At 34.9% G+C, this 23979-nt stretch overlaps 1 protein-coding gene across 1 annotated transcript in view; it reads left to right on the top strand.

Moving 5' to 3' along the window:
- HCN1 (hyperpolarization activated cyclic nucleotide gated potassium channel 1) overlaps nt 1-23979 on the top strand; it is a 327077-nt gene that overhangs the window by 175071 nt on the left and 128027 nt on the right. The window contains 1 exon segment of the mRNA XM_054688488.1: nt 15074-15235. Coding sequence (XP_054544463.1) covers nt 15074-15235 — 162 coding nt within the window.

The raw sequence follows: 23979 nt of genomic DNA on the forward strand, positions 1-23979 counted from the left end.
AAGTCATATGTGCAATGTTCAGGACACTGATTTTTTTCTTCTTTTTCTTATTGTAGATCTCTTTTATAAGATTTCACTCAGTGTTTGAAACTGTCATCTAAATGTCCAGCCATAGTACATTGTTGAATGAAATTTTAGTCTATAAAATGACTAATAGGTAGCTATTCTAGATACAGATATATTAGCAACTAGATGCTGACCTACAATATTCTATTATAGAAATTGTAAATGGCATTCACATGCACAGAACAAGTACCAAAACAAATAATAAAAAATATTCTTACTTATATGTGGGAAAAAAACCTTTATATATTACTGAATGCAATATTAATTATAAATATGTGAGTAGTGATTTTCCCTTTTTAAATCATATGTAAATATGCTTAAAATTATGTAGAGAGAATGTATATAAGTTAAATATGTTAAAATATCTAGGAAGAACTACACCAAAGTATTATAAATAGTTAAGTCAGTGGTAGAATCAAATACACATTTTATTTGTTATTTTCTTTGTTTCTGATTTTTCTCAGCTTTCATCAATAAATATGTTGTTTAATTAAAAGGCATTTTAATAGTCCAGGTTAATAGTGATAAGAATACAAATATTGGGTAGTTGCGAAGCACAGGATTGGGAGAGGAGTACAAAATATGTGAACTGATAGAGGTGGAGAATATGAATAGAGAAGAAAGAATGGGAAAAGGGGAGGAATTCAAATGAAAAAATAGTTGGATTTATTGAATGATCACAAATCTCTAAACCTTCCCAGGTTTGACCAATTCTGCCAAAGTAGTGAATCTCCCTGGATCCAGGGTTAAGAAAGTCTGTTCCTTGTGTTTCCCTCTGATGTCAGCTCCTCTTCTTAGATTTTTTTTTTTAAATTTATCTACTGTTCACCTATTGCACCCCCTATCTCTGTGTGTATTAGTCCAGTAATGACAGTTTAATGGCTGATCTTGCAATCTCAACTACTTGTTGGTATACTCCTTACTCCAGATTTTGGACCTGAATTGTCTCAACATGCTTTAATATGGTGCCCAGTCTATTTGGCCATAGAAGTCAAATATATTTTAAAATGTGGCTGGGAGTCTATGGTGAATTTATATTCTTAGAAACAAACATATCACACAAATACTTGCCTTTCACTTAATACTGATTTTATTACTTGCCACTCAGTGGTAGTTTTTTTTTTTTTTTTTTTTTTTTTTTTTTTTTTTTTTTTTTTGTAACTTCTCATTGACAGCATGGTAATGAGATATTTAAAGAACTCTATTTTTTTTCTATATATTTACTAACTTCCTGTCCTAGTCAGCTCAGATTGCTAGAACAAAATACCATATACAAGGTGGCTCACATTTCTGGAGAAGGGAAGGCCATGATCAAAGTCCATGGCAGTTTGATGTCTAATGAGGACCTGCTACCTGGTTTGCAGGTGACCGTGTTCTTGCTGTATCCTCAGATGGAGGGGAGAGAAAAGGGGGAAGGAAGATTCTTTTGTCTTGTTTTTTTTGGGTCTAATCTAATTATGAGAATCTATACTTTTTTCTCTTGTGAGTCTTATATAAAAATCCATGTTTTTCACTCTAAATAAACTACTAAGCATCATACAAAAATATTCTTCTGTTAACTCTCATACAACATAAATACACCAAAGGAATAAAATAATGTGGAAGCCAGAATCAATGCTGAATTTAGCAAAAAAAAAAAAAAAAAAAAAAATTGTGACAGTGATTTGTGAGTTTGAAAGCTGGGTGAAAGCCCAGATAATAATGATAGCAACCTTTGGACTTCTCCATTTAGAACTTGTCAGAAGTACTGAATTCTATTGAGCTTAACTTGTGCCAACTCAATAGGAATAAGTCCAAATTTCCATTTTTTTACAGTGGATTTTGGCTCTGTCTAGGTGTCTGGTACAGGGTTAGCCTGTTAACTCAAATTGGTAATGGATCTGGAACACCTGAAAACACAGTGGGGCTTATGTTATTAGGTATAATAACAAAGGTACCAATTTTTTTTTTTTAGTTTTTCTTAAAAACTAAAAATAGTCTGCACCATCATAAAAATAATATTGCCTAGCTTGCAATTTTTTAAAAGATCCTGCAAGCATGGAAAGTATTCAGAACATAGAAACCAAGTTGTTCTGTTTAATAACAATTTTGTGATTATAGAACATATGACAATGGCCATAAAGTAATTAAGACTGTTTTCATACACTCATTATGTATAACCAAAGTTTAATTAATCACTAGTTATTTTATACGCTTATTATGCAAGCCACTATTATATTATTGGCATCAAAAATAAAGCAAATTTCAATGGAAATGGGCAGGAAAATAAATATCTTATTGGAATCATTCAGATTTTTTAAAACATGCAGGATATTTTTCAGTAAGTGCCACTTCAATTTCAAATCTTGCATGCTATTTATTTTCTCAAAATATGAATCTGAATTGTTCTTAACAGGTAGTAGATCACACTATTCTCCCTTTCATTCAACATATATTTTTAAAGATTTATTTATGCATACAAGAGCTAGGGTACAGGCCAGAGGTGTGTGTCGGGGTGAGAGGATTCATCAGAGACAGAGTGGGGAACAGAACAGGCAGATTGACTGAAAGACACTGCTTAGGGGCGCAAGAGGTGAGTCAGGAGAGGTCTGCTGCACCATGTGTGTAGCTCACTGGCCAGGGATCAAACTCGTGATGCAGTAGCTGTGGATACCTCCATAGTGCTGACTTTTAACCCCTTGTGCCACCAGGGAGGTCCTCATTCAACACATTTTACTGTAATTAACTGTGTAACAAAAACAGTGAGATATAAAGACATTAAAATAGGTTCATCTTCATCAAGCTTATTATTTTAATGGAGGCAGTTGAAAGAGAGAAACATGAAAGTTTTTAAAAAGATGACCACAAATAAATGAATGTGGAAACTAATGGGACTGGATGAAAATGAGGCTTGGGAAGTAAGCAGTGGCCAGTTCATGAAGAGTATATATATTACACTTAGAATCTTGGCCATTATCTCAAATTTAATGGACCATTGTTGAAAAAGTTGTAGCCAGGAAATTGGCTGTGTTTTAAAACAAAGTGCTCGTTGCAAGGTGGGGAGGGATATAGAGAGATAGAAATAACCCATTGATGATTGTCTTTAATTCAAGAACTTTTACAAAAAGTGTTTTATATAATAAAATTTCTAATTAGATGTAGAAGGCAAGGAAGAGAGCAAGCCTAGCATTACTCTGACAAGAGACTTCTTTGAGGTATTGAATGTGTTACTCTTTGAGGTAATTCAACAGGGACATGGTGTGGAAGAATTTAATATAGTTTTAAACATCTTCAGGGTATGACAAAAGATGATATGCTCTGGAACTAAGAGGTCTAATATTATAAACAAATTTTTGTATTTAAGTTTAAATATTTGCACATAGTAAAGATTCTGTTCAAATTTGTCTCCATTCTGTTATCACAAAGAATACTCGGAAATTGTATAATCCCAAGATTCCCCTTATTAAAATAAGCCACTTGTTTCTAAACAGGAATCTCCCTCCCTCCCTCCCTTTCATCCTTCCTTCCTATTTTCTTCCTCTTTTTCACTTCCTCCTATTTTGTAAATATATAGTAAGTATTTGCATTGCAGATATGATCCTTGACCTCCAGGGGCTCACAGTCTAGTGAGGACACAGACATATAGATGTTTAATCATAACCAAATATCAAACGCTTTTATAGAAGTGTAGACTGAGCCCTGTGGGAGGAAGTTCTTTTGTCCCTGAATTATTATGGAGTTAAGAAAGTCTTCAGAATTTTAAAAGAGGTTGTGAACCAAAGAAAATAAAATGAAGTATGACACAGAATAAAAATCCTATTTTGGAATTTGCTACAAAATAATCTGCCCAGGGCCTCCCCGGTGGTGCAGCGGTTGAGCGCTGGGTTGCGAAGCTGCGCGCGGCCTCTGCGGCGCCGGTTCGATCCCCGGCTGCTCCCCGGCCACCGGAGGAGGGTCCCACATGGTGCGCAGACCTCTCCTGCCGCCCGCTGCTCCCCTCAGCAGTGTACTTCGGTCCTTCTGCCTGCTCTGCTCCCCGCTCTGGCTCTGGTGAATTCTCTCGCCCTCCCGCGCTTCTGACTGTACCCAGTGCATGTATAAAACAAAACAAACAAAGAAACCAGCAAACAAATAAATAAAAGCATGCCTCTATAAAAAAAAAAAAAAAAAAAAAAAAAAAAAAAAAAAAATAATCTGCCCAGTGAAACCACTGAGACATTTGGATTTGGAGTCAGAGAGCATAATGCAGAATTAGTTGACAAGTGGGCTGGACATAGGAAGGTTGCTTCATTTAAGGTAGCTATGACACCTCCATGAGTCACTACCCACATCCTGCCTCTCCATCCCCTGCCCACACACACAAGGAATATGGGCAATTTTCACTTATCGCCACCCAATACTCATCTTTTCACTGAAGAATTCATACCCATAACAAGGAAAGATACATATTTTATTGTCTTTTTTGGGTCAATTTTAGCATAAGTTATGACTTGTCCAGAGCACTTTGTTTTATTTTTATAAATTTATTTATTTATTTATTTTAATTGAGGCAACATTAGCCCTTCACCCCCAATCAGGTAGCCCCCCTACTGTGCAGCTTCACTGGATGATTGAAAGGATGGAGGCAAGTCTTCAAATATCTATTGGAAAATTCCTTAAAGAATTATAGAATCCTATACCCATGTAAATTGTCACTAAAGGAGTAAGAGATAGCTTAACACAAAGCGCTACTCTGCTAACCAAATCTTCACCCCAAATAAAGCTATAAATTGAGATTAAGTGTGGCTACTTTAAGACATATTCGAGGAACCAACAATTATGACAGCTCTGGCAGGTCTAGAGAAAAATGAGTCCTGTTTAAAGTAGATGGACAGTCCCTGGAGAAGAAAGTTTTGTAGGAGTGTGCAGTGGGGATAATGCCGTGAACAATGAAGAATCCTTATCTGACAGTTTATTTTTCACAAACCAGTATTTATTAGCTGTTTTCTGGAGACTAAAAAAAAATAAAAAATTTATGATAAAGGTTTGTTACTCTTAAAGATCTTTCCATACATCTCTGCTTCTGTAATTCTTTTTTTTTTAAGATTGATTGATTGATTGATTGATTGATTTATACAAGAATCAGGGTACAGACCAGATGCGCAGGAGGGTGAGAGGATTCACCAGAGACAGAGCAGGGAACAGAACAGGCAGACTGATGAAATACACTGTAGAGGGGAGCAGTGGGTGCGACAGGAGGGGTCTGCCACGCCATGTAGGACCCTCGCCAGCTGGCCGGGATCGAACTGGTGCTGCAGAGGCTGCGAACAGCTTCACAGCGCTGCTCTCAATCGCCTGTGCCACCGGGGGAGGTCCCTGCTTAGGTACTGCTTGTAATAATTTTGAGAGTTAGGTATTTTAAACACTCAGGTGGTCTGGCAAATGTCTAGATGCACTGTTATCTGAATTGATGAAGCATTAGAATGCATATTTAGTTTGGAAGGTGTCCAACTAGTAAATTTGAAACCGTGCCATGTTCTAACCAATTAAATCTTACTCATTTGTTTCTTGGGTTGTTGTCAACTTTGCCAACACATTTATTATTTAGCATTTAATTTCTTTTGCGGGGTTCAGTATTAAGTATTTTTTTCTTAATAGGTTTCACCAAAATGCAGAATATGTGGTTTATTCAGTACCACTGGTAGTTCTATTTTGCTGCCTTTAAACCCAAAATCATGTACGTAGCGATTTCTTTTGAAGACATTCGCCAAGGCAATGAACCAGCACCACTTTTTCTTCCAGAGCATTTCTGACACAAATCCACTTAAATAAATTAATGTTTCGAGCTTGACTTGCTCATCTGGCCAGAGTAGCACGATGACATGCCAATGCTTGACCTAAGTCTTAAGGCCACTAGTAAAAGTTATGAAGTATTGCTTTTATCTGAACAGGATTTTTTGAAGCCAGATTTTTTTTCTTGATATGGTGGAATGTACTGGATTTTTTTTTTTTTTTTATTTATTTATTTTTAAATATTAAATTTTATTTTTATATTCCCCCATACAATTGCAAACGCTCCATTCTGACCCCAATCCTTCCCCTCCCGCCCCCCACCCCCCAAAAAGTGTCTCTGGTTCATAGTTTTTTGTTGATTTTGATTTTCACTTTCTTATATTCATTTTCCTGGTCCCTTATTTAAGTTTTCTAGATTCCTGCTATGAGTGAGACCATCCGGTATTTTTCTTTTTCTTTTTGGCTTATTTCGCTGAGCATGATCCCTTCCAGTGCCATCCATGTTGCTGCAAATTGCATGGAATGTACTGGATTTTACACGAATTTTCTTTTTTTTTTTTTTCAAGATAGTTCTTCCTCTTTTTTTTTTTTAAGATTTATTTATTTATTTATTTATACAAGCACTGGGTACAGTCAGAAGTGCGGGAGGGTGAGGGAATTCACCAGAGCCAGAGCGGGGAACAGAACAGGCAGACTGACAAAACACACTGCTGAGGGGAGCACGGGCGGCAGGAGAGGTCTGCGCGCCATTTGGGACCCTTGCCCAGCAGCCGGGGATTGAACCGGTGCTTCAGAGGCTGTGGGCAACCCAGTGCTCAACCGCTGCACCACCAGGGAGGCCCTTTACACGAATTTTCTAAACTTGATGATGACAAGAGAGGCTGGGTATGTTGGGAACACATTGTGCATTTTGTTCTAATAGAATGTTTGCTATCACATTTTATTTGACCTTATTTGTTATTTTATCAACAAAGGTTTGGGAAAATTACCTATACAAAATAAAATTACCTATACAAAATAAATTTTTCCTTTGGTTTATTTTCCAATTTCTGTGTATGTGTATCTGAAGTCAATGCCACTGTTTCCACTTTTGTGCATACAGGAACTGGGATCTAGGCCAGAGGTGCAGGGGGAGGGAGTGAGAGGATTCACCAGAGACAGAGTGGGGAGCAGAACAGGCAGATCTACTGAAATACACTGCTCTACTGAGGGGAGTCTGCTGTGCCATGTGGACTAGCTCCCTGGATTGGGATAGAGCTCAGGTAGCAGTGGCTGGTGATAGCTTGATAGTGCTCAGATTTTAACAAACCCTGTGCCACCAGGGAGGCCCTGGAACCAACACTCTTAACCACAATTACTTTTCACTACTCTGTTTTTCCTCCCCACTACCCATCAAACTCACTCACAGTTTTAGGGGCAGGGTGTCTCTTAGTGTGTAAGATAAACTACACATTTTTTCTCATTCTATCAGAGACATTCTAGATTATTTGGAAATAGGCAAATAGCAAAAATTTAAATGGTGATTGCTAAAAATTGTTCTTGATCACAAAGCATATACAATATAGCGATATTAGTAGGTGCAATTAATGTGTCAAACTAGTTATATCTATACTATACTAGCATTAGAGTATCGTATAGATAATAACTAGTGAAGGAATTATTGAAGAGGCACGTTCATGTGTTGCTGTATGCAGGATGCATCTTCTGCAAATGTAAAGAGTTTATGGGCTTTATAGCTGTATTATCTTTTATTGAGTTGACATTGATTTACAACCCTGGATTTCCATCACCACACCATACCCACCTCCAGAATACCCATGCCCCTTTGCCACATGCCATCATGCCACCTACCCCCTTTCTCCACACTTCCACCTACCCCTCTAATAACCTCTAGTTTACAGTCATGTACCTAGGCTTTGTTTTGGTTTAGTTTCCCATCTCCCTTTGTTTTGTTTCTCTTTGTTCCAAATATGAGGAAAATCATCCAGTATTTGTTTTTCTGACTCTGGCTTATTTCATTTAGCACAATATGCTGCAGTTCTATCCATGCTATCATCAATAGCAAGAGTTCTTTTTTTATTTTATAGCTGGATAGGATTCTATCATATCTATGTATATACATCACCTGTCATATATATATATATCACATGGCATATATAGCTCATATATCATATATTTATATATGTATATATATATATATATATATATATATCATGTTCTTAATCTGCTCACTTGTTGTTGGGCACTGATGTCATTTCCATAACTTGGCTACTGTAAGTAGAGCTATAATGAACACAGTAGTACATATACCCCTTCAAATTAGTGTTTTTACACTCTAGGTAAGTGCCAGCAAGTGGAGTTCCTTGTACACTCTTGCTGGCAATGTAAACTGGTCCAACCTCTGTTGAAAACAACCAGAAGATTTCTCAAAATATCAAAAATAAATGTCATATAACCCAGCAGTTCCACCCCTTGACATTTATCCAAACAATATAAAAATTGTTTTTGAGAAGAATATCTGGATGGAATGGAAAAATATGCCACACTTATTTACTATATAATAGCTGCAAGATACTGTTTAAAGGAAAACGATTTACTGAGTATAGAAAACTGAGTTTAAACATCCTCTGCTTGGTTTACTTTGATAGTTCAGTCCCTATAATTGGTACACTGAAGGGATCTTAGTTTTTACCACTATGTAAGTGAATTTTAAAAGACAAATTTGATGAGATGAATTCTCCAAAGTAAATATCTATTCTTAACAAAATGGCACATTTCTCTATTGCATTTTACAGTATATGTTTGTCCTTCAAAAAGCATAAATCCATGTTATTGGTTTTGTGTGCTGAGGAAATGAACTTGTAACAGAGACTAGAATAATTTTACTATGTGTGGTTCAAGAGGCAGAGATAACTAAATTTGCACTTACTGGAGCATGTTACATATTACAAATATGATATGACAGCAGGTATAGAGAAGTTGAGCAAGCAAATAAAAGATTGAAATGAAACAAAGATAACAATGAGTCTATTATTAGCATTATGTTATTTCTAAAAGGATTTTTTCCTATTCCCTCCAAAAGACACATTGTAGAAAAGTCATTTGAAATTCATTCACAAGTACTATACAGAAATTATAAACTGTTGCTAATGTGACTATTAGCCTGATTCCACACTTTATCTACCCACACACATAAACACACGTATGCACAACTTATATAGTCACTTACGACTTTCTGCTTATCAGTTTTCACTGTGTACTAGATAATAAAAAGAGAACATTAATTTTTTTTCATTTAAATAATTTTTCCTGTTGAGGTTTTAAGATAGGATTTCAAAAATAAGAGTTTGAGGGGCCCCTCTGGTGGTGCAAGGGGTTAAGGCGGAGCACTATGGAGCGATCCGCTGCCACTTCAGCACGAATTCGATCCCCAGCTAGGGAGGTGACCCACATGGTGCTCCGCTCAGCAGTGTATTTCAGTCAGTCTGCCTGCTCTGTTCCCCACTCTCTCTCTGGTGAATCCTCTCACCCCCCACATCTCTGGCCTGCACCCCAGCTCTTGTATGCATAAATAAAAAAAATCTTTAAAAAAATAGCAGTTTGAGAATCAAATTTGTTGCATTTCATTACATTACATTCATTACATGTATTTCATTAAATCAATATTTTTGACTGATTTCACCCTGAAATTAAATGTGTGAAAAGTATCAAAATAACCTTCAAAAGCCATCATTGAGGGGCTTCCTGGTGGTGCAAAGGGTTGGGCCTCAGCCTATGAAGCTGTCCCCAGCCTCTGCAACCAGAGTTAGATCTTCGGTTGGCCAGGGAGCAACCCACATGGCACAGCAGACCTCTCCTGGCTCGCCCGCCGCTCCCCTCAGCAGTGTACTTCGGTCAATCTGCCAGTTCTGTTCCCCACTCTGTGTCTGGTGAATCCTCTCATCCCCTCTCCACCCCACACCTCTGGCCTGTACCCCAGCTCTTTTATGCATAAATAAATCTTAAAAAAAAAAAAGCCATCATTGAAATAAGGCTTAACGATCCAACATAGGGCCTCCCTGGTGGCGCAGGGGTTAGAGACATAGTGCTATCAATCTATTCCAGCCTCTGCAGCCGGAGATCAATCCCCGGCCAGGGCGCTAACCAACATGGCACAGCAGACCTCTCCTGCTGCTCCCCTCAGCAGTATATTTCAGTAGATCTACCTGTTTTGCTCCCCACTGTCTCTGGTGAATCCTCTTATCCAACACCCCAACTTCTGGCCTATACCCCAGTTCTTGTATGCATAAATAAATCTTTAAAAAAATCCAACATGGGCCTCCCCGGTGGCGCAGCGGTTGAGCGCTGGGTTGCGAGGCTGCCCGCGGCCTCTGCAGCGCCGGTTCGATCCCCGGCTGCTCCCTGGCCGCCGAGCGAGGGTCTCACATGGCGCGCAGACCTCTCCTGCCGCCCGCTGCTCCCCTCAGCAGTGTACTTCGGTCCTTCTGCCTGCTCTGCTCCCCGCTCTGGTTCTGGTGAATTCTCTCACCCTCCCGCGCTTCTGACTGTACCCAGCGCTTGTATAAATAAATAAATCTTTAAAAAAAAAAAAAAATCCAACATAATTTTTTTAGTTTTCCCATTTAAATATTTCTGTATTTACAAAATTTGTACCTATTGTCTACATTTGAAGCCACTTGAGATTTATAATAGAAGGGCATAGAATGATCTTAAGTTGTCTAATTTTAATTTTCTTTTTTTCCAGAGTACAAATCCATGAAACTCTCTTCTTGGTAGGGTCATTTTCAATATTCATTTATAATTTTGTTTTCCCACTGTAAACTATTTCCTAAGGTAAATTGAGTTCTTGTAGGTTATATTTGCTGTTTCATGTTTCCAGGGCACTGCCTAATAACCAGATGTTCTGTTGTACCACATAGTCCTCATGAAAGTTAAAATGATATATTTCTTTTGTCTATGGTACTTAGAAAACATGAATATGTGTACATTTAGTAACACTGTGCAACTTATAATAAGCATTTTTGTTCTGATCTATTCTACATTGTCAACTGATACTGACTTGAATTTCAAGGAAAATGACTAAGATTAGTAGAAATGGTTCATCTCGGTTATGTGTTCATTAATACTGATCCTTTTATGCAAATTAATTGTTAGTTAAACAACCTTTGTGGGAGAAATCACAATAGCTGAATATCAACTCTGTACCACCAGATACTGTGTTTCCCAGTTTTCAAAGTTTGTACTTTTAGTTTGTACTATAAATGTTTCCTATTGTTTCCTAACAAGTATGTTCAAAGAATCATTATGATATTTTCCTATTTCTTTTTTTGCATTTCCTTAGGTCATGATCTTTGATCTTTCTCACACTATAAAGCTAAATAAAGTGTAATTTTGCATAAAATACACTTTTCCTAAATATTTAGCTATTTGGGATTAAAATCCTAAGGAAATATGTATATGATTAAAATGGTAGATGTGTTATGCTGTAGCAAAGTAATGAAACAAAGCCATATATGCATCAAAAACACATACACTATGTATGTTCTTTTTTCAGGAAAATAAATCAGGACAGTGCTACATCGTTTTGACTACTTGAAATTTTCCACTGATACTATTAATACATGTTAAAATAGCCCACTTAAACAAGCCATTCTTCCAAAGTTAGATTTGGGGATAGCTCCAAAAAGAGAGATCACTTTTGAACTCGTGATGTTAGCAATCAAAAAGAGATTTTATGAAATTAATTATGTGACCTCTTCCTGAGCAGTCTATATAGTAGAATTATATCAATCTGGCACTTGTACTGTACATAAACATTGTGAGGTTGGGATAGGAAATGGGTAGAAGATAGAGTTAAATCTAGAGCTTATTCTGTTACAATAGGAGTGTAATAATCACATGGAAACAAAACCAGCAACGACCAAAAATACTGTGTTTCTAATATGTTATGAAAGACCTATAACTCCCTTTAGGAGAGTAGTGGTTATGTTTTTCTGGAAAACATTTCAGCAATAATAGGATTTTCTTAAAGGTATTGTTGGATAGCTATTAGCCTATGTCACTTTCATTCAGTAAATAACCCCTTAAAATTCCACAAAGAATATCTGATTCCAAAAAAGAAAGCAGAAAATCCATAAAACTCAGGTCTACTGAGAATGAGCCCTTGTTCTCTGTGGCATCCCACACCTATAAAGTCTGCTAGTCAAAGGATGGTTTGCAGTCTATGTGCTTCTTGTTTCACTCAGAAATTTATATTCTGTAACTTACTTTGTTTCCCAACAATATAACATCCAAAGGACATATTGAACCATTTTGTCAGAAAGTACTCAGATATACAGAATTCTGTTACTAAACATTTTTTATATCCATGTTGATTTTCTTTTCTTTTATTTAATAATGGAAAGCTTTGTTATTATGTTTTACTATATTACTTTAATAAGAAATTGTTGATAAAAAATGTGCTATTTCTACTAACACATTTAATGACTCAGAAATATCAAAAGGAGGGCCTCCCCTGGTGGCACAGCGTTTGAGCGCTGGGCTGCGAGGCTACCCTCAGCCTCTGCAGTGATGGTTCATTCCCCAGCCACTGGCGAGGGTCCCACACACATACACACACACACAAAAAAAGAAATATCAAAAGGAATAAATTCAAAAGGACTTTTTTGTGTGGGTTTGCTAAATGTAAAACCAACTAACAAATAAAAATTAGGGGAAAATAAAATTCTTAGTGCTTTAAAATAAATTGTGTGTATTGCTGTCTGAATATCAAAATCATAGTCCTTTGCTTTTAAAGTCTAGGATGCAAGTCTTACATTTAAAAATAATTCACAGGGCAGAGAGGTAGGGTCAGAAGCAAAGGGTAGAGGGAGTTCAGTGGTTGTGGTGGAGGGTGTGGTGTGGTTTTAATGTTTTCGATGAAGTATGAGTCTATATTCCTGAACATATACAGTGTTACATACCAAGATTACCTCAATGAAAGTGAATTAACTAAGTAACCAAAATTAAAAGATAACAGTAATGGAGAGCAATGTGTACATCCCCACAAAGGATTTTTTTCCTCACTGTACTTACTATATTAAAAAGAAAGATGACATATTAAGATTCTTACTACATCAAAAAGTAAGAAACAGGGCCTCCCCGGTGGTGCAGGGGTTGAGCGCTGGGTTGCGAAGCTGCCCGCAGCCTCTGCTGCCCCGGTTCGATCCCTGGCTGCTCCCAGGCCACCTGAGGAGGGTCCCACATGGCGCACCTCTCCTGCCGCCCGCTGCTCCCCTCAGCAGTGTACCTCGGTCCTTCTGTCTGCTCTGCTCCCCGCTCTGGCTCTGGTGAATTCTCTCACCCTCCCGCGCTTCTGACTGTACCCAGTGCTTGTATAAATAAATAAATAAATCTTTAAAAAAAAAAGAAACAATGCCTAAGAGAAGTTCATCAAAATGAAAAATGTTTAAAGGCAGTTTGTATTTTACAAAAGCAAACTCCCAACTGACCTGTCATTTTTTCTCAGCATACTTTAGCATGCATCTCTTAAGAATTATACAAATATATAGTTTCTAAATCAAAATATAAAATTTGTGGATTTCTTCTCTTTTTCTCAATTTCTCAAGACAGAGTGTTCCATTACTTTAAAAGTAAATTTTACTTTTGGTGAATTATAGAAATGTGATTCTAAATATATTAAGATATTATGACTTTATATGTATGCATATTTATTAATTTTATTTATTAACTCAGTAATTCTTTAACAATTAAAAAAAAAAAACTTTTCATTGTAGAATGTAGGTCTGCTCCCAAGTGGGTTTTGTTATTTTAGAGTAGGGGAAATAAGATCATAAACCATATAAATAGTACAAAAGGAGGGCCTCCCCTGTGGCGCAGCAGTAGAGCGCGGGGTTGCGAAGCCCAGCAGTGCCGGTTCGATCCCCGGCCGCTGGGTGAGGGTCCCACATGGCGCACAAACCTCCCTTGTTGCCCACTGCTCCCCTCAGCAGTGTACTTCATTAGTCTGCCCCACTCTGTCTCTGGTGAATTCTCTCACCCTCCCACGCTTCTGACTGTACCCAGTGCTTGTATAAATAAATAAATAAATCTAAAAAAAAAAAATAGTACAAGAGGAATATAGCATAGATCTGCTAAAGAAAGGATTAAGGCTCTCATTTTATTTCTTACAATAACTAGATAAATAAGACATTATAGATATGAAGCTATATGTAAGTTTCCACCTGAAACTAATGGAAGATACTGGTTTGTCATAATTTTTGTGTCTTATAAAATAATGTCACCTGTCATACTGGACTCCATGAAAATATGTATAAGAAAGATTTACAGAAAGCATAGCCTGTATCATACAGTTAAACATAACAATTTTAATTTTAAAAATAATTATGCAGTTATTTTCTAATCAGCTTCAGAGATCTTTAATCTCAAAGGTCACTTTTCATTTTTAATATACACAATTTGAAAAATACCTCCTCTTATTTAGCTACAGAGTTAACTGCAATTAGTTCTCATTCTTATATTTTGCCATTACATTACACTCATTTTGCTCATGGTTTTCTTTTAAATATTTATTTATTTATTTATTTATTTATTTATTTATTTATTTATACAAGCACTGGGTACACTCAGAAGCATGGGAGGGTAAGAGAATTCACCAGAGACAGAGTGGAGAAGAGAACAGGCAGATTGATGAAGTACACTGCTGAGGGGAGCAGCGGGCGGCAGGAGAGGTCTGGGCGCAGTGTGGGACCCTCACTGGCGGCCGGGGATCGAACCGGCACTGCAGAGGCTGCCGGCACCTTCACAGCCCAGCTCTCAACTGCTGCACCAGCAGGGGAGGCCCTGCTCATGGTTTTCAATCCTTGGGTTATTGTTTTGGTCTTTCAACAAATCTAATAGAAAGAGACGAGAAGCAGAAAAGAAGATGCCCCTTATTTGTCAAATTTATTACCTTGTTCTAAATCAGCTTTGCTAAAATGTCCAGAAATATAGCACACAAAAGCGTGGCCCAGTTGTATTCATCTATCTTTGTTCCTTGTGGAGAACCCACACTTGGTCATAATACTCATATAGCAGAATGCCCAGCTTCATTCCAGGTAAAAATATATATAATCACCAATTACTTTTGTAAAAGTTCTTCCAATATTTTTATTAAATAAATAATTAGACTACATAATGTCATAACATGCCACCACCATTGGTAGTATCTTGACTTCAAAAATTATTGTAAGAACTGATTTTATCTTTTGGCCAACAGATTTTCCACATGACGTATGATCTTGCCAGTGCTGTGGTGAGGATATTTAACCTCATTGGCATGATGCTGCTTCTATGTCACTGGGATGGCTGTCTTCAGTTCTTAGTGCCACTATTGCAGGATTTCCCACCTGATTGCTGGGTGTCTCTAAATGAAATGGTTGTAAGTACTTTGTATTACTTATACTCTGTTTTCAATGTTTTGCCAAAACCTTCTGAGTGTTTATGTTAAGATGTTCTAATTTATACTCCATAAATGTTTAAAGAAAACTTAATTTTGCTTCCATGGTTAGAAAATCAAATGTTATGTATCTTTTTTACAACTAAATTTCATTTACATGAAATGTCTCTGGGAATGTTTATGTTGCAGGATCTATTTTTGGATATCTTACTCTGTGTATATTGAGCCATTTTGTTTCAAAGGTGCATGTAAAAACATCTACACACATATAGTCATAGTACATCATCCTTTCAAAGAATAGTTACATTTATACTCACCCCTTTCCACTAGCTTTTTAGCATTCGCTATGTTCAAGACATTATTTCTAGATAGTGTTAAACATACAGACACATGTACATCAATGTAAATTCAAATGGAATATGTATGATATAGTTCTTTCATGCAATACATCTTTCTAGAGAAAACAAAGGAGAGTCATGGAAAAGGTAGCCTTTAAACTGTACCCTGAAAGATATGTAAATATTTAAAAAATCTATGAAATACAAGTTTACTTTGCATAGCCAACTATATTCATATTCACATTCCATATTTAGAACAAATGTTTTGATCTTCATAGTGTAGTAATCACAGAGTCAAAGCAAAAATGAATATTTTTAACATACATTTACAATTGTTTACCTCTTTTATCTGAGTTCTCATATTTTCTTCTTGCATTACATTTTAATCACATTATAGTTAATAAAATTTTGTTTAACTCTGCATTAGAACAGTCCTCGCTTCTGTGTAACAAGTGGAAAATAAATTTTATGAGATATTCACAAAAGTTTAACTTTGATGTAAATCAACTATGCTTTTCTTCCCCAAACTATTCCATTATTAATTTCTTGGCGTATTATTACAAAATGACCTGCACAGGTTTAGAATAGAGTTTTTTTTTTTTTTTCTTCTAATAGCTATAGCACAGGCTTGGAAGGAAAAGAGGAATTTACATCACATGTTAAGAAGTATGATTATTTTCTTCCTTTTCTTCTTGCTTACTTATTTTTCTCCTTCCTTTTATTTTTTGTTCCTTTCATTCCTTTCTTTGAGACTAAGTATCACCCGGATCTCTCCTTCATTCCCTTCCTGTCACTTAAATGTCAGTATATTCCCTGACCACCTACATTAATATATCCTCCAATGCTTTCTATTTTACCTTAAAAGAACTTAGCAACACACATGTATTTGTCATTTATATTTTTCTGTGCTCCGCATTTGAAAATATAAATTCTACTAAGCGAAAGAATTTGTCTTTGTTTTGAGCTTTATTTCCAGTGCCTAGAACAGTGCTTGACATAGTGCTCACTCATCCAAAGTTTGAGAAATGTTCTGTGTAGGAGCTTCTGTATCTAACAATGCAAAACAAGGAGTTACATTAGCCAACTTTTCAAAAATGTGCAATTTCCTTGATTATAGATCTGTCACTTCTACTTACCACTGAAGGAGAAAACATAAAATGTGTGGAGGAGCAGGGAAAAGCAACAGGTCTTTAATTGAGCTAATAACTGAGTATATAGTATGAAAACACCAATTCTGCTGCCAGAAGATGGTTCATCATTGGCACCAGATAATATTAAAGTTGCAAATAATTATGAATTTATTTTTCCTGGGTATCTTTCAGAAAATTAGCAATGGTATCTACTGAGAGTGTGTGTTTTTATTTGCTCTAACACAAACTTTTATTATATCCTGATGTCATACAAACATTTTCAATTTTAATTTACAGATTTTATGAATTTGCAATTTGCTTAATAGGTCTTTTTCTATTTAGATGTAGGTCTAATTGTGAATTGACTTGTTTTCTTCAACATTTATTGACATAATGTTTATGTTTAATTCAAATGTAGAGGGTAGGAAACAGTTAAGCCTATGTTCAACTCTAGGGAGCTTTTTTGATATACAGACCAACTACAATTCTTTTGTATTGTGATTATCAGTGATAAGAAGGAGGTAGTAGTCATTAAAAGAACAATTTTTATATCAATAGAGAGTCCTAGTGATGTCATTTGATCTTGATGATACTATTTTTATCCTAAAGCTATATAGCTTAGAGACATACATTCTAGAATTGCCTCTAACATTCAAACCTCTGTGATAATAGGCAGTCACTTAACTTCCTTGTACTTCAGTTATGAAATGAATATATATTATTTATTCTGTCATTTTGATAGTCTTATTGAGTATCTACTTTGTGCCAGGCATGAATTATTTTAGGCAATGAACGTACAGAAGTATATGAGACAGTGTCCCTAACCTGATAATGCTTACATCCCACTACCTGCCATTCATACCACTTTTCTATATTTGCTGAAAATTACACTGAGATTAACAAAATGTACCCTGATAAAATTTATAATTTAGTGGAACAGAAAATTATGTGCAAAAGTCATGAATATGAATTTGAATCCAGTCCTCTGAATATATACACTGTCCAAAGACTCCAAGTACAGGGATTGGTGTTAGGGAAAGGTTGGCCTCTTTTTACCTGCCAAACCATGTATACTTCAACTGCAGTCATTCTTACAAGTCTTTTAATATTTCTTAATTTAGCCACCCTGGCAGTACTACTTTCCTAATTCACATAAACTTGTGCTAATGTCAGCCTCTTATGGGTTGAGATGAAATCTATGATGAGTATAAACTAAAGGTTGGGGGGACAGAAAATAGGAAGACATTTCAACCACTATCTGTTGATTTTAGAACAGAAACATCAGCATGAGACATTGAGACATCAATAAATGAGAACTTCAACTCATTGAGACATTTCAATGAGTTCTATTTCAAAAACTGTAATAATCATAATAAATGTGTGCTGGGAAACTATTAAAGAAACTATTAAAGAAAGCATTGTATATTGATACCTTCTGTAAGCACGTTATTTGTAACAAAAAGGAATATATAATATCCATATACAAGAGTCTGTATACAAATAGAACACTTAAAACTAGGATGACTCTTGTTATCTATTGATATTCTAGCAAATATATTAAGACAAAATTAAAATAAGTTCACTTTTGTTTTACAAAGTTTAATGAACTGCTTAGGTAATGATTTATTGAAATAAAATAGCTAAGAAATAAAACTGAAAATCTCTTAATTAAAGTATTTCTCTCTCCTCTTGAGGCCTAGTAAGGTATTTTAGATCTGAAAATCTCTAAGTCAGAAATTGTATTATTATGACAATTTACTTTTCCATAAATAGAATATATTGCCTTAACAGAATTTTTTAAAAGTCTTAACAAAAGGTAGCTAATTTGCTGACAAGTCAGTATGTAGCTTCACTGGTGAAAAAAGTGCATTTATAGCGTCTATGAGTTATAATAACAAACTAGGTCAGCAGCCTGCTGAGTGTTGTGCTTCTCCTTTGCCATTCTGTTTCTGCCTATTAAGAAACTAGCCTGATGACTGTTCTCTACTGGATAGAAACACGACCTCATCACAATAATGAAATAATTCACAGGCCATGTTCTTCCTTTTCAGACATGTGTTCTTTTATGGGGGCAAGCATATAGAAAAAAATTCTAATCCAATATTTTTGTGTTCAGATGAAATGCGTATCTCAAAATAACTTTAACTTGAACTATATTTCCATAATACAGATGTTTAAAAATAGTGCTTAAATTATATATAGGCTATGAATAAAAAGTTGATTTAGTAATAGCAAGACCAATCCATAAATTTCAAATATTTTTCCTTGTGTTGATTAGCCCTTAACTTTTAAGCATAGAATGGCTAGAAGAAGCAATTTATAATTTATTACATAAAATCATAAGAATAATTGAAAAATTCACCACCATATCTTTGTAATTCATAAAAAGACATAATAATGAACAAAAATATATCCCCAATATTTCCTAAACATTTTCTAGTGTATATCATAAATATCTAAATATATATAAGGATAGAAATGAATTTTAATTATGATGTGTACATATAATGCCCACCAAACCATATATATATATATATATATATATATATATATATATATAAACACATGAATTATATATCCAGATAGCTGTATAGATTTATATAGAGCATTTTGCCATTGTGATCAATGTGGTAATTTAAAATCCCAATTCTTGCAAATTTGGGAAGAATTTTTATTAAAAGTTTTAATATACTTTCAGTTATATTAAATTGAAGATATTATTTGGTTTGACCCTCTCAATTTGTCATAAACTATATTTTTGTGCCTTAGAGGATTTAGAAATTGATTGATTCATGAACATTTATCTAGTAACGTAGAATTATGAGCTGACTGAAAAATACTATTTCGGTTTGTACCCATTGCTGTCTCCCCTCTGCTCCTAATTAGAACTAAGCATTAATGTTCCACAAAATGATTATACTTGCCTAGCATTTTTTGTAATTCTGCTCTAAGTTATCAAGTCTTCACAAAAAGGGAAAAATTGGCACAGGTTTATAGTCAGTAATATTACCCAAATCAAATTAAAAATTTTATTAACCTATAAGATTTATAGAAATCATTATCCTGAGGGTGACTTTCCATTTCAGTCATCACTGTAATTTTTTATTTTATTAGTAATTTAGAAATTAAAAAAAACACTCTTTAGGAAAAAAAAAGAGATTTGAGTACATAGTACTTTTTATTCAATGAACTATATACAATCACGGAAACTTTGTGATAGATTTGATGCTGTTTATATATGAAAATTTAAAAGAATAACATGTTCTAATTTCTTCTACTGTATTTATCATTTAATTTTTATCCTAATGCATTGTATATTTTAGTGTTCCACAAGAAATAAAATACCACAAAATTAGAAAAAGAAACAAAAAGGAAGACACCTACATTATCTTACAGAAAAATGAAGAGAGATAGAAACAGCAGATAGAAGCCAAATAGCTAATACAATAAAGGCTGATTGCCTTTTTCTCCTTCAGGCTATGTTTCCACCATTGAAACCATTCACCATTGTCACCTAATGTCTTCGAAGCTAGTTCAGTTTCTTCCAAAGGAAAGAAAACTTGAGCTCTTAATTATAACCAGCTGTTGTTTTAGACTTTAATAGTATATCTAATATTTAGTATATGCACTCAGGTATTATTACTATCTGGTTCTTTATGTATCTAGCACTTTTTGTGATACCCATTCACAACCATGCTCAGCAAATTGTCTCTAGTAAGTGGTGATAAAGAACTGATTGATTAATGCCATGTTCTACATGCTTCTTCACTTTTAAAGGCACATTTATATACACATTTATAACCAATACTATAAATGTATCATAAATAAAAAAGGAGACATTTAAAATCTTTGTTACAAGTCAAGCAAAATGTGACAGACTAGATCTAACACTGCAATCTCTTTATTTGTGCTTTCCCATATTTCTCATTAATGTATGAATGAGGAAATCATCTGCTGATACATTAAGGTTGAGGTAATTTGATGAGATAAAATTCCCCTTCCTTTCATGGTTTTCATCATACAGAGCTTGCCAAACCCACTCTTAAGGAGATAATTTGAAGGATAACTAATTTAAAACCTATAGTCTTAGATTTTTAAAATTCTAATATATAAAATGGGAAGAATGATATGAATTTTAAGAAATATCATAAAATTTGGTGGACTAGGGTTCATCAATGAAATATGACTTTTTGAAAGAAATTGATTTAATTGGAGGAGACAATGATCTGATTTTGGCCCATAATACCGGAAATCTAGCATGTTGAAAATATTGAAATAAAGGGATATGAAGAAAATATTAACAATATTAAATAGATATAAAGAAAATTAATAGCAGATTTAAAGAAAATAAAAATAATAACTAGAAAATATCAGAGTAGCTAAATGTAGAATGTGGCACATCATAGCCTGGGAAAGGATTATTTTTCTTAAAATATAAAACTAATGAATTTTTGTCTTGCCTCATTGACAAAGTTGTTCTCTAAAGCACAGCAGAAATGGTGAGTTTACTTCAACCAAAATTGAAGAATTTGTTAAGAGATAAGCATGCTATCAGAAGCATACAAGTCATTTAAACTAAATATGTGAAATGCTATTATAAACTTGTTAAGCATGGTCAAGCTGAAACTGGGTTGCTTGCATTTATATCCTGGTTTTCTCACATTTACTAGCTAAGTGGTCTTAGGTAAGTGACTTATCCTATTTCTGTCTTGGCATCTGCATCTCTAATGTAGGAATAATAATTATATTTCAAGGATTTTAGGTAGAATAAAGGTACTTCTATATGCAAAACTTACAGAACAGTGTTATTACATTTTTCAGTTCAGAACACCAAAGTTTTTATTAATAGTAGTTGCATTGAACTAAATTTGATTTTTCTTGTTTATGCATTAGTGAATAACCCTCCCATATCAAAATAATAATAATTTGAGGTTGCTTGAAGAAGAACCAGATATAACATGTAACTAGAAATTTTAAAAGGCATAGGAAGAAAAAAATTGTAATACACAAGACTGGCTAAGGAAACCAACAGAATTTGAATCTTCCTTTTATTACTATCACTTACAGAATACTAAAGAAGCTGGTTTGAGCCTATAAAAGTAACTATAAGTAACATTTAGAATCAGAAACATTAATGGCATTTAATAATAGTAGGAACAAAGACTAGAAAGTAGATAGACCCTTTCCTAATATCCATGGATTGATAATAAATGACAGAATACAAGCATAATACTTATAATTTTGTTTACTGATGTCTTCTGTGAAGGTGATAATGAAATAGACTGGAACAATCAATTGGGAAATTGAGCTTCAAGTCATATTTTGTATTCCCAGTGACCTTGATGCCCTGACCCTGCTGATGAATTGTACCTCCAAATGGTGATGTTCTTGAGGAAAAATGGTGGACTGATTGCATAGAATCTTTCACAAACCATAAAAATGAAGGAAGAAGTAGCTGTATATGGGTTTATGTAAATAATGTATGAACTTACAAAGAGAAAATGAAGACCAATACTGCAAATTACAACTTGATATGTTGTTGTTAATTCGAAACAAGACTCTGCACTAAATTATTAAAGAAATTATTTGTGAGCACTGAGAAAAGTCAGTGTTTTTTTACAGAACAAGTAATTCTTTCATGAAAGCAAGAACTAACAGATCAGCCTCTTTCTTTTTTTCATATATATATGATATATATATAGTGAGATACATATATATAGAAATATATAAAACACTTTCAAAACTTTGCTAGATATATATACCAGTTCACTGTTTCCTTCTTATGATGAACATTAGATTGGCAAATTCACTTTGTACAAAGGATGATATGTTTTTAATGAAATACTGAGACTAATAGATAATTGAGTTCAGTGGGTTAATAATTAGGTGAGTGTTTTTTCTCCCACACCCAAATATAGATGAATAGAGTGATATCAACGGAGGAGATATTTAGTGTACATGTATAGAACATGACATTTTTTATTTTTTTTTACATCATTGTTCATTTTTAAACAATATTTGCTTCCTCCCCCCCTCAGGTGTAGTCCCCAGAGAGTTTCCCTCACCAATGCACCCTGCACCATCACCTCAGTCCCCTGTTCTCTTCCCTCCCTCTGTCCCTCTGACCCCTCTCCCTCCTCCTCCCCTGCAGTATGTCTCTGATTTATAATTGTCCTTTTTGCTTTTTTGTGTTTTGTACTGTTATTATTATTTTACACTGATATCTTATTGGCTTCCTCTATATTCCTGCTATAAGTGAAACCATCTGATATTTTTTTTCTTTTTCCTTCTGGCTTATTTCACTGAGCATAATTCCTTCTAGTTCCATCCACATTGCTGCAAATGTTATGAGTTTATCTTTTTTGATTGCTGAATAATATTCCATTGTGTATATATACACCACATCTTCTTGATCCAGTCATCTATTTTTTGGGCATTTGGCTTGTTTCCAGGTTTTACCTATTGTAAATAGTGCTGCATTAAATATAGGGGTACATGTGGTCTTTTGAATCAATGTTTTTGTGTCCTTTGGGTAGATCCCTAGGAGTGAAATTGCTGGGTCATATGGTGGCTCCATTTTTAGTAGACTGAGGAACCTCCAGACAGCTTTCCCTAGTGGTTGGACCAGTTTGTACTCCCACCAGCAATCTAGGAGAGTTCCTTTTTCACCGCATTCAACATTTGTTGTTGCTTGTTTTTTTGATATGTGCCATTCTTACTGGTGTAAGATGATATCTCAATGTGGTTTTGACTTGCATTACCCTGATGATAAGGGATTTTGAACATTTTTTCATATGCCTGTTGGCCATTTGCATTTCCTCTTTGGAGAAATGTCTTTTAAGTTCTTCTGCCCATTTCTTGACTAGATTGTTTATTTTGTTTGTGTTGAGTCTTGTGCATTCTTTGTATATCTTTGTGATCAGTCCCTTTTCAGTTGAATGGAGTGTAAAGATTTTTTTCCCAATCAGCGGGGTGTCTCTCTGTTTTGGTTAATGTCTCTTTTGTTGTACAGAAGCTTTTCAGTTTGATATAATCCCAGGGGTTTATCTTTTTCTTGACTATCTTTGCTTTGGGTGATAAGTCTTTAAAGATGTTATTGTGATGTATGTCTTACCTATATTTTCTTCCATATATTTTCCTATATTTTCTTTTATATATTTTATGATTTCAGTTCTCTTATCCATTTTGAGTTGATTTTTGTGACAGTGAGAGGTAGTGGTGTAGCTTCATTTTTTTTGCCTGTGGTGGTCCAGTTTTC

This window comes from Talpa occidentalis, unplaced genomic scaffold (assembly GCF_014898055.3).
Source record: "Talpa occidentalis isolate TD23 unplaced genomic scaffold, MPIMG_talOcc4v2.1 talOcc4.6, whole genome shotgun sequence".
Classification (NCBI taxonomy): domain Eukaryota; kingdom Metazoa; phylum Chordata; class Mammalia; order Eulipotyphla; family Talpidae; genus Talpa; species Talpa occidentalis.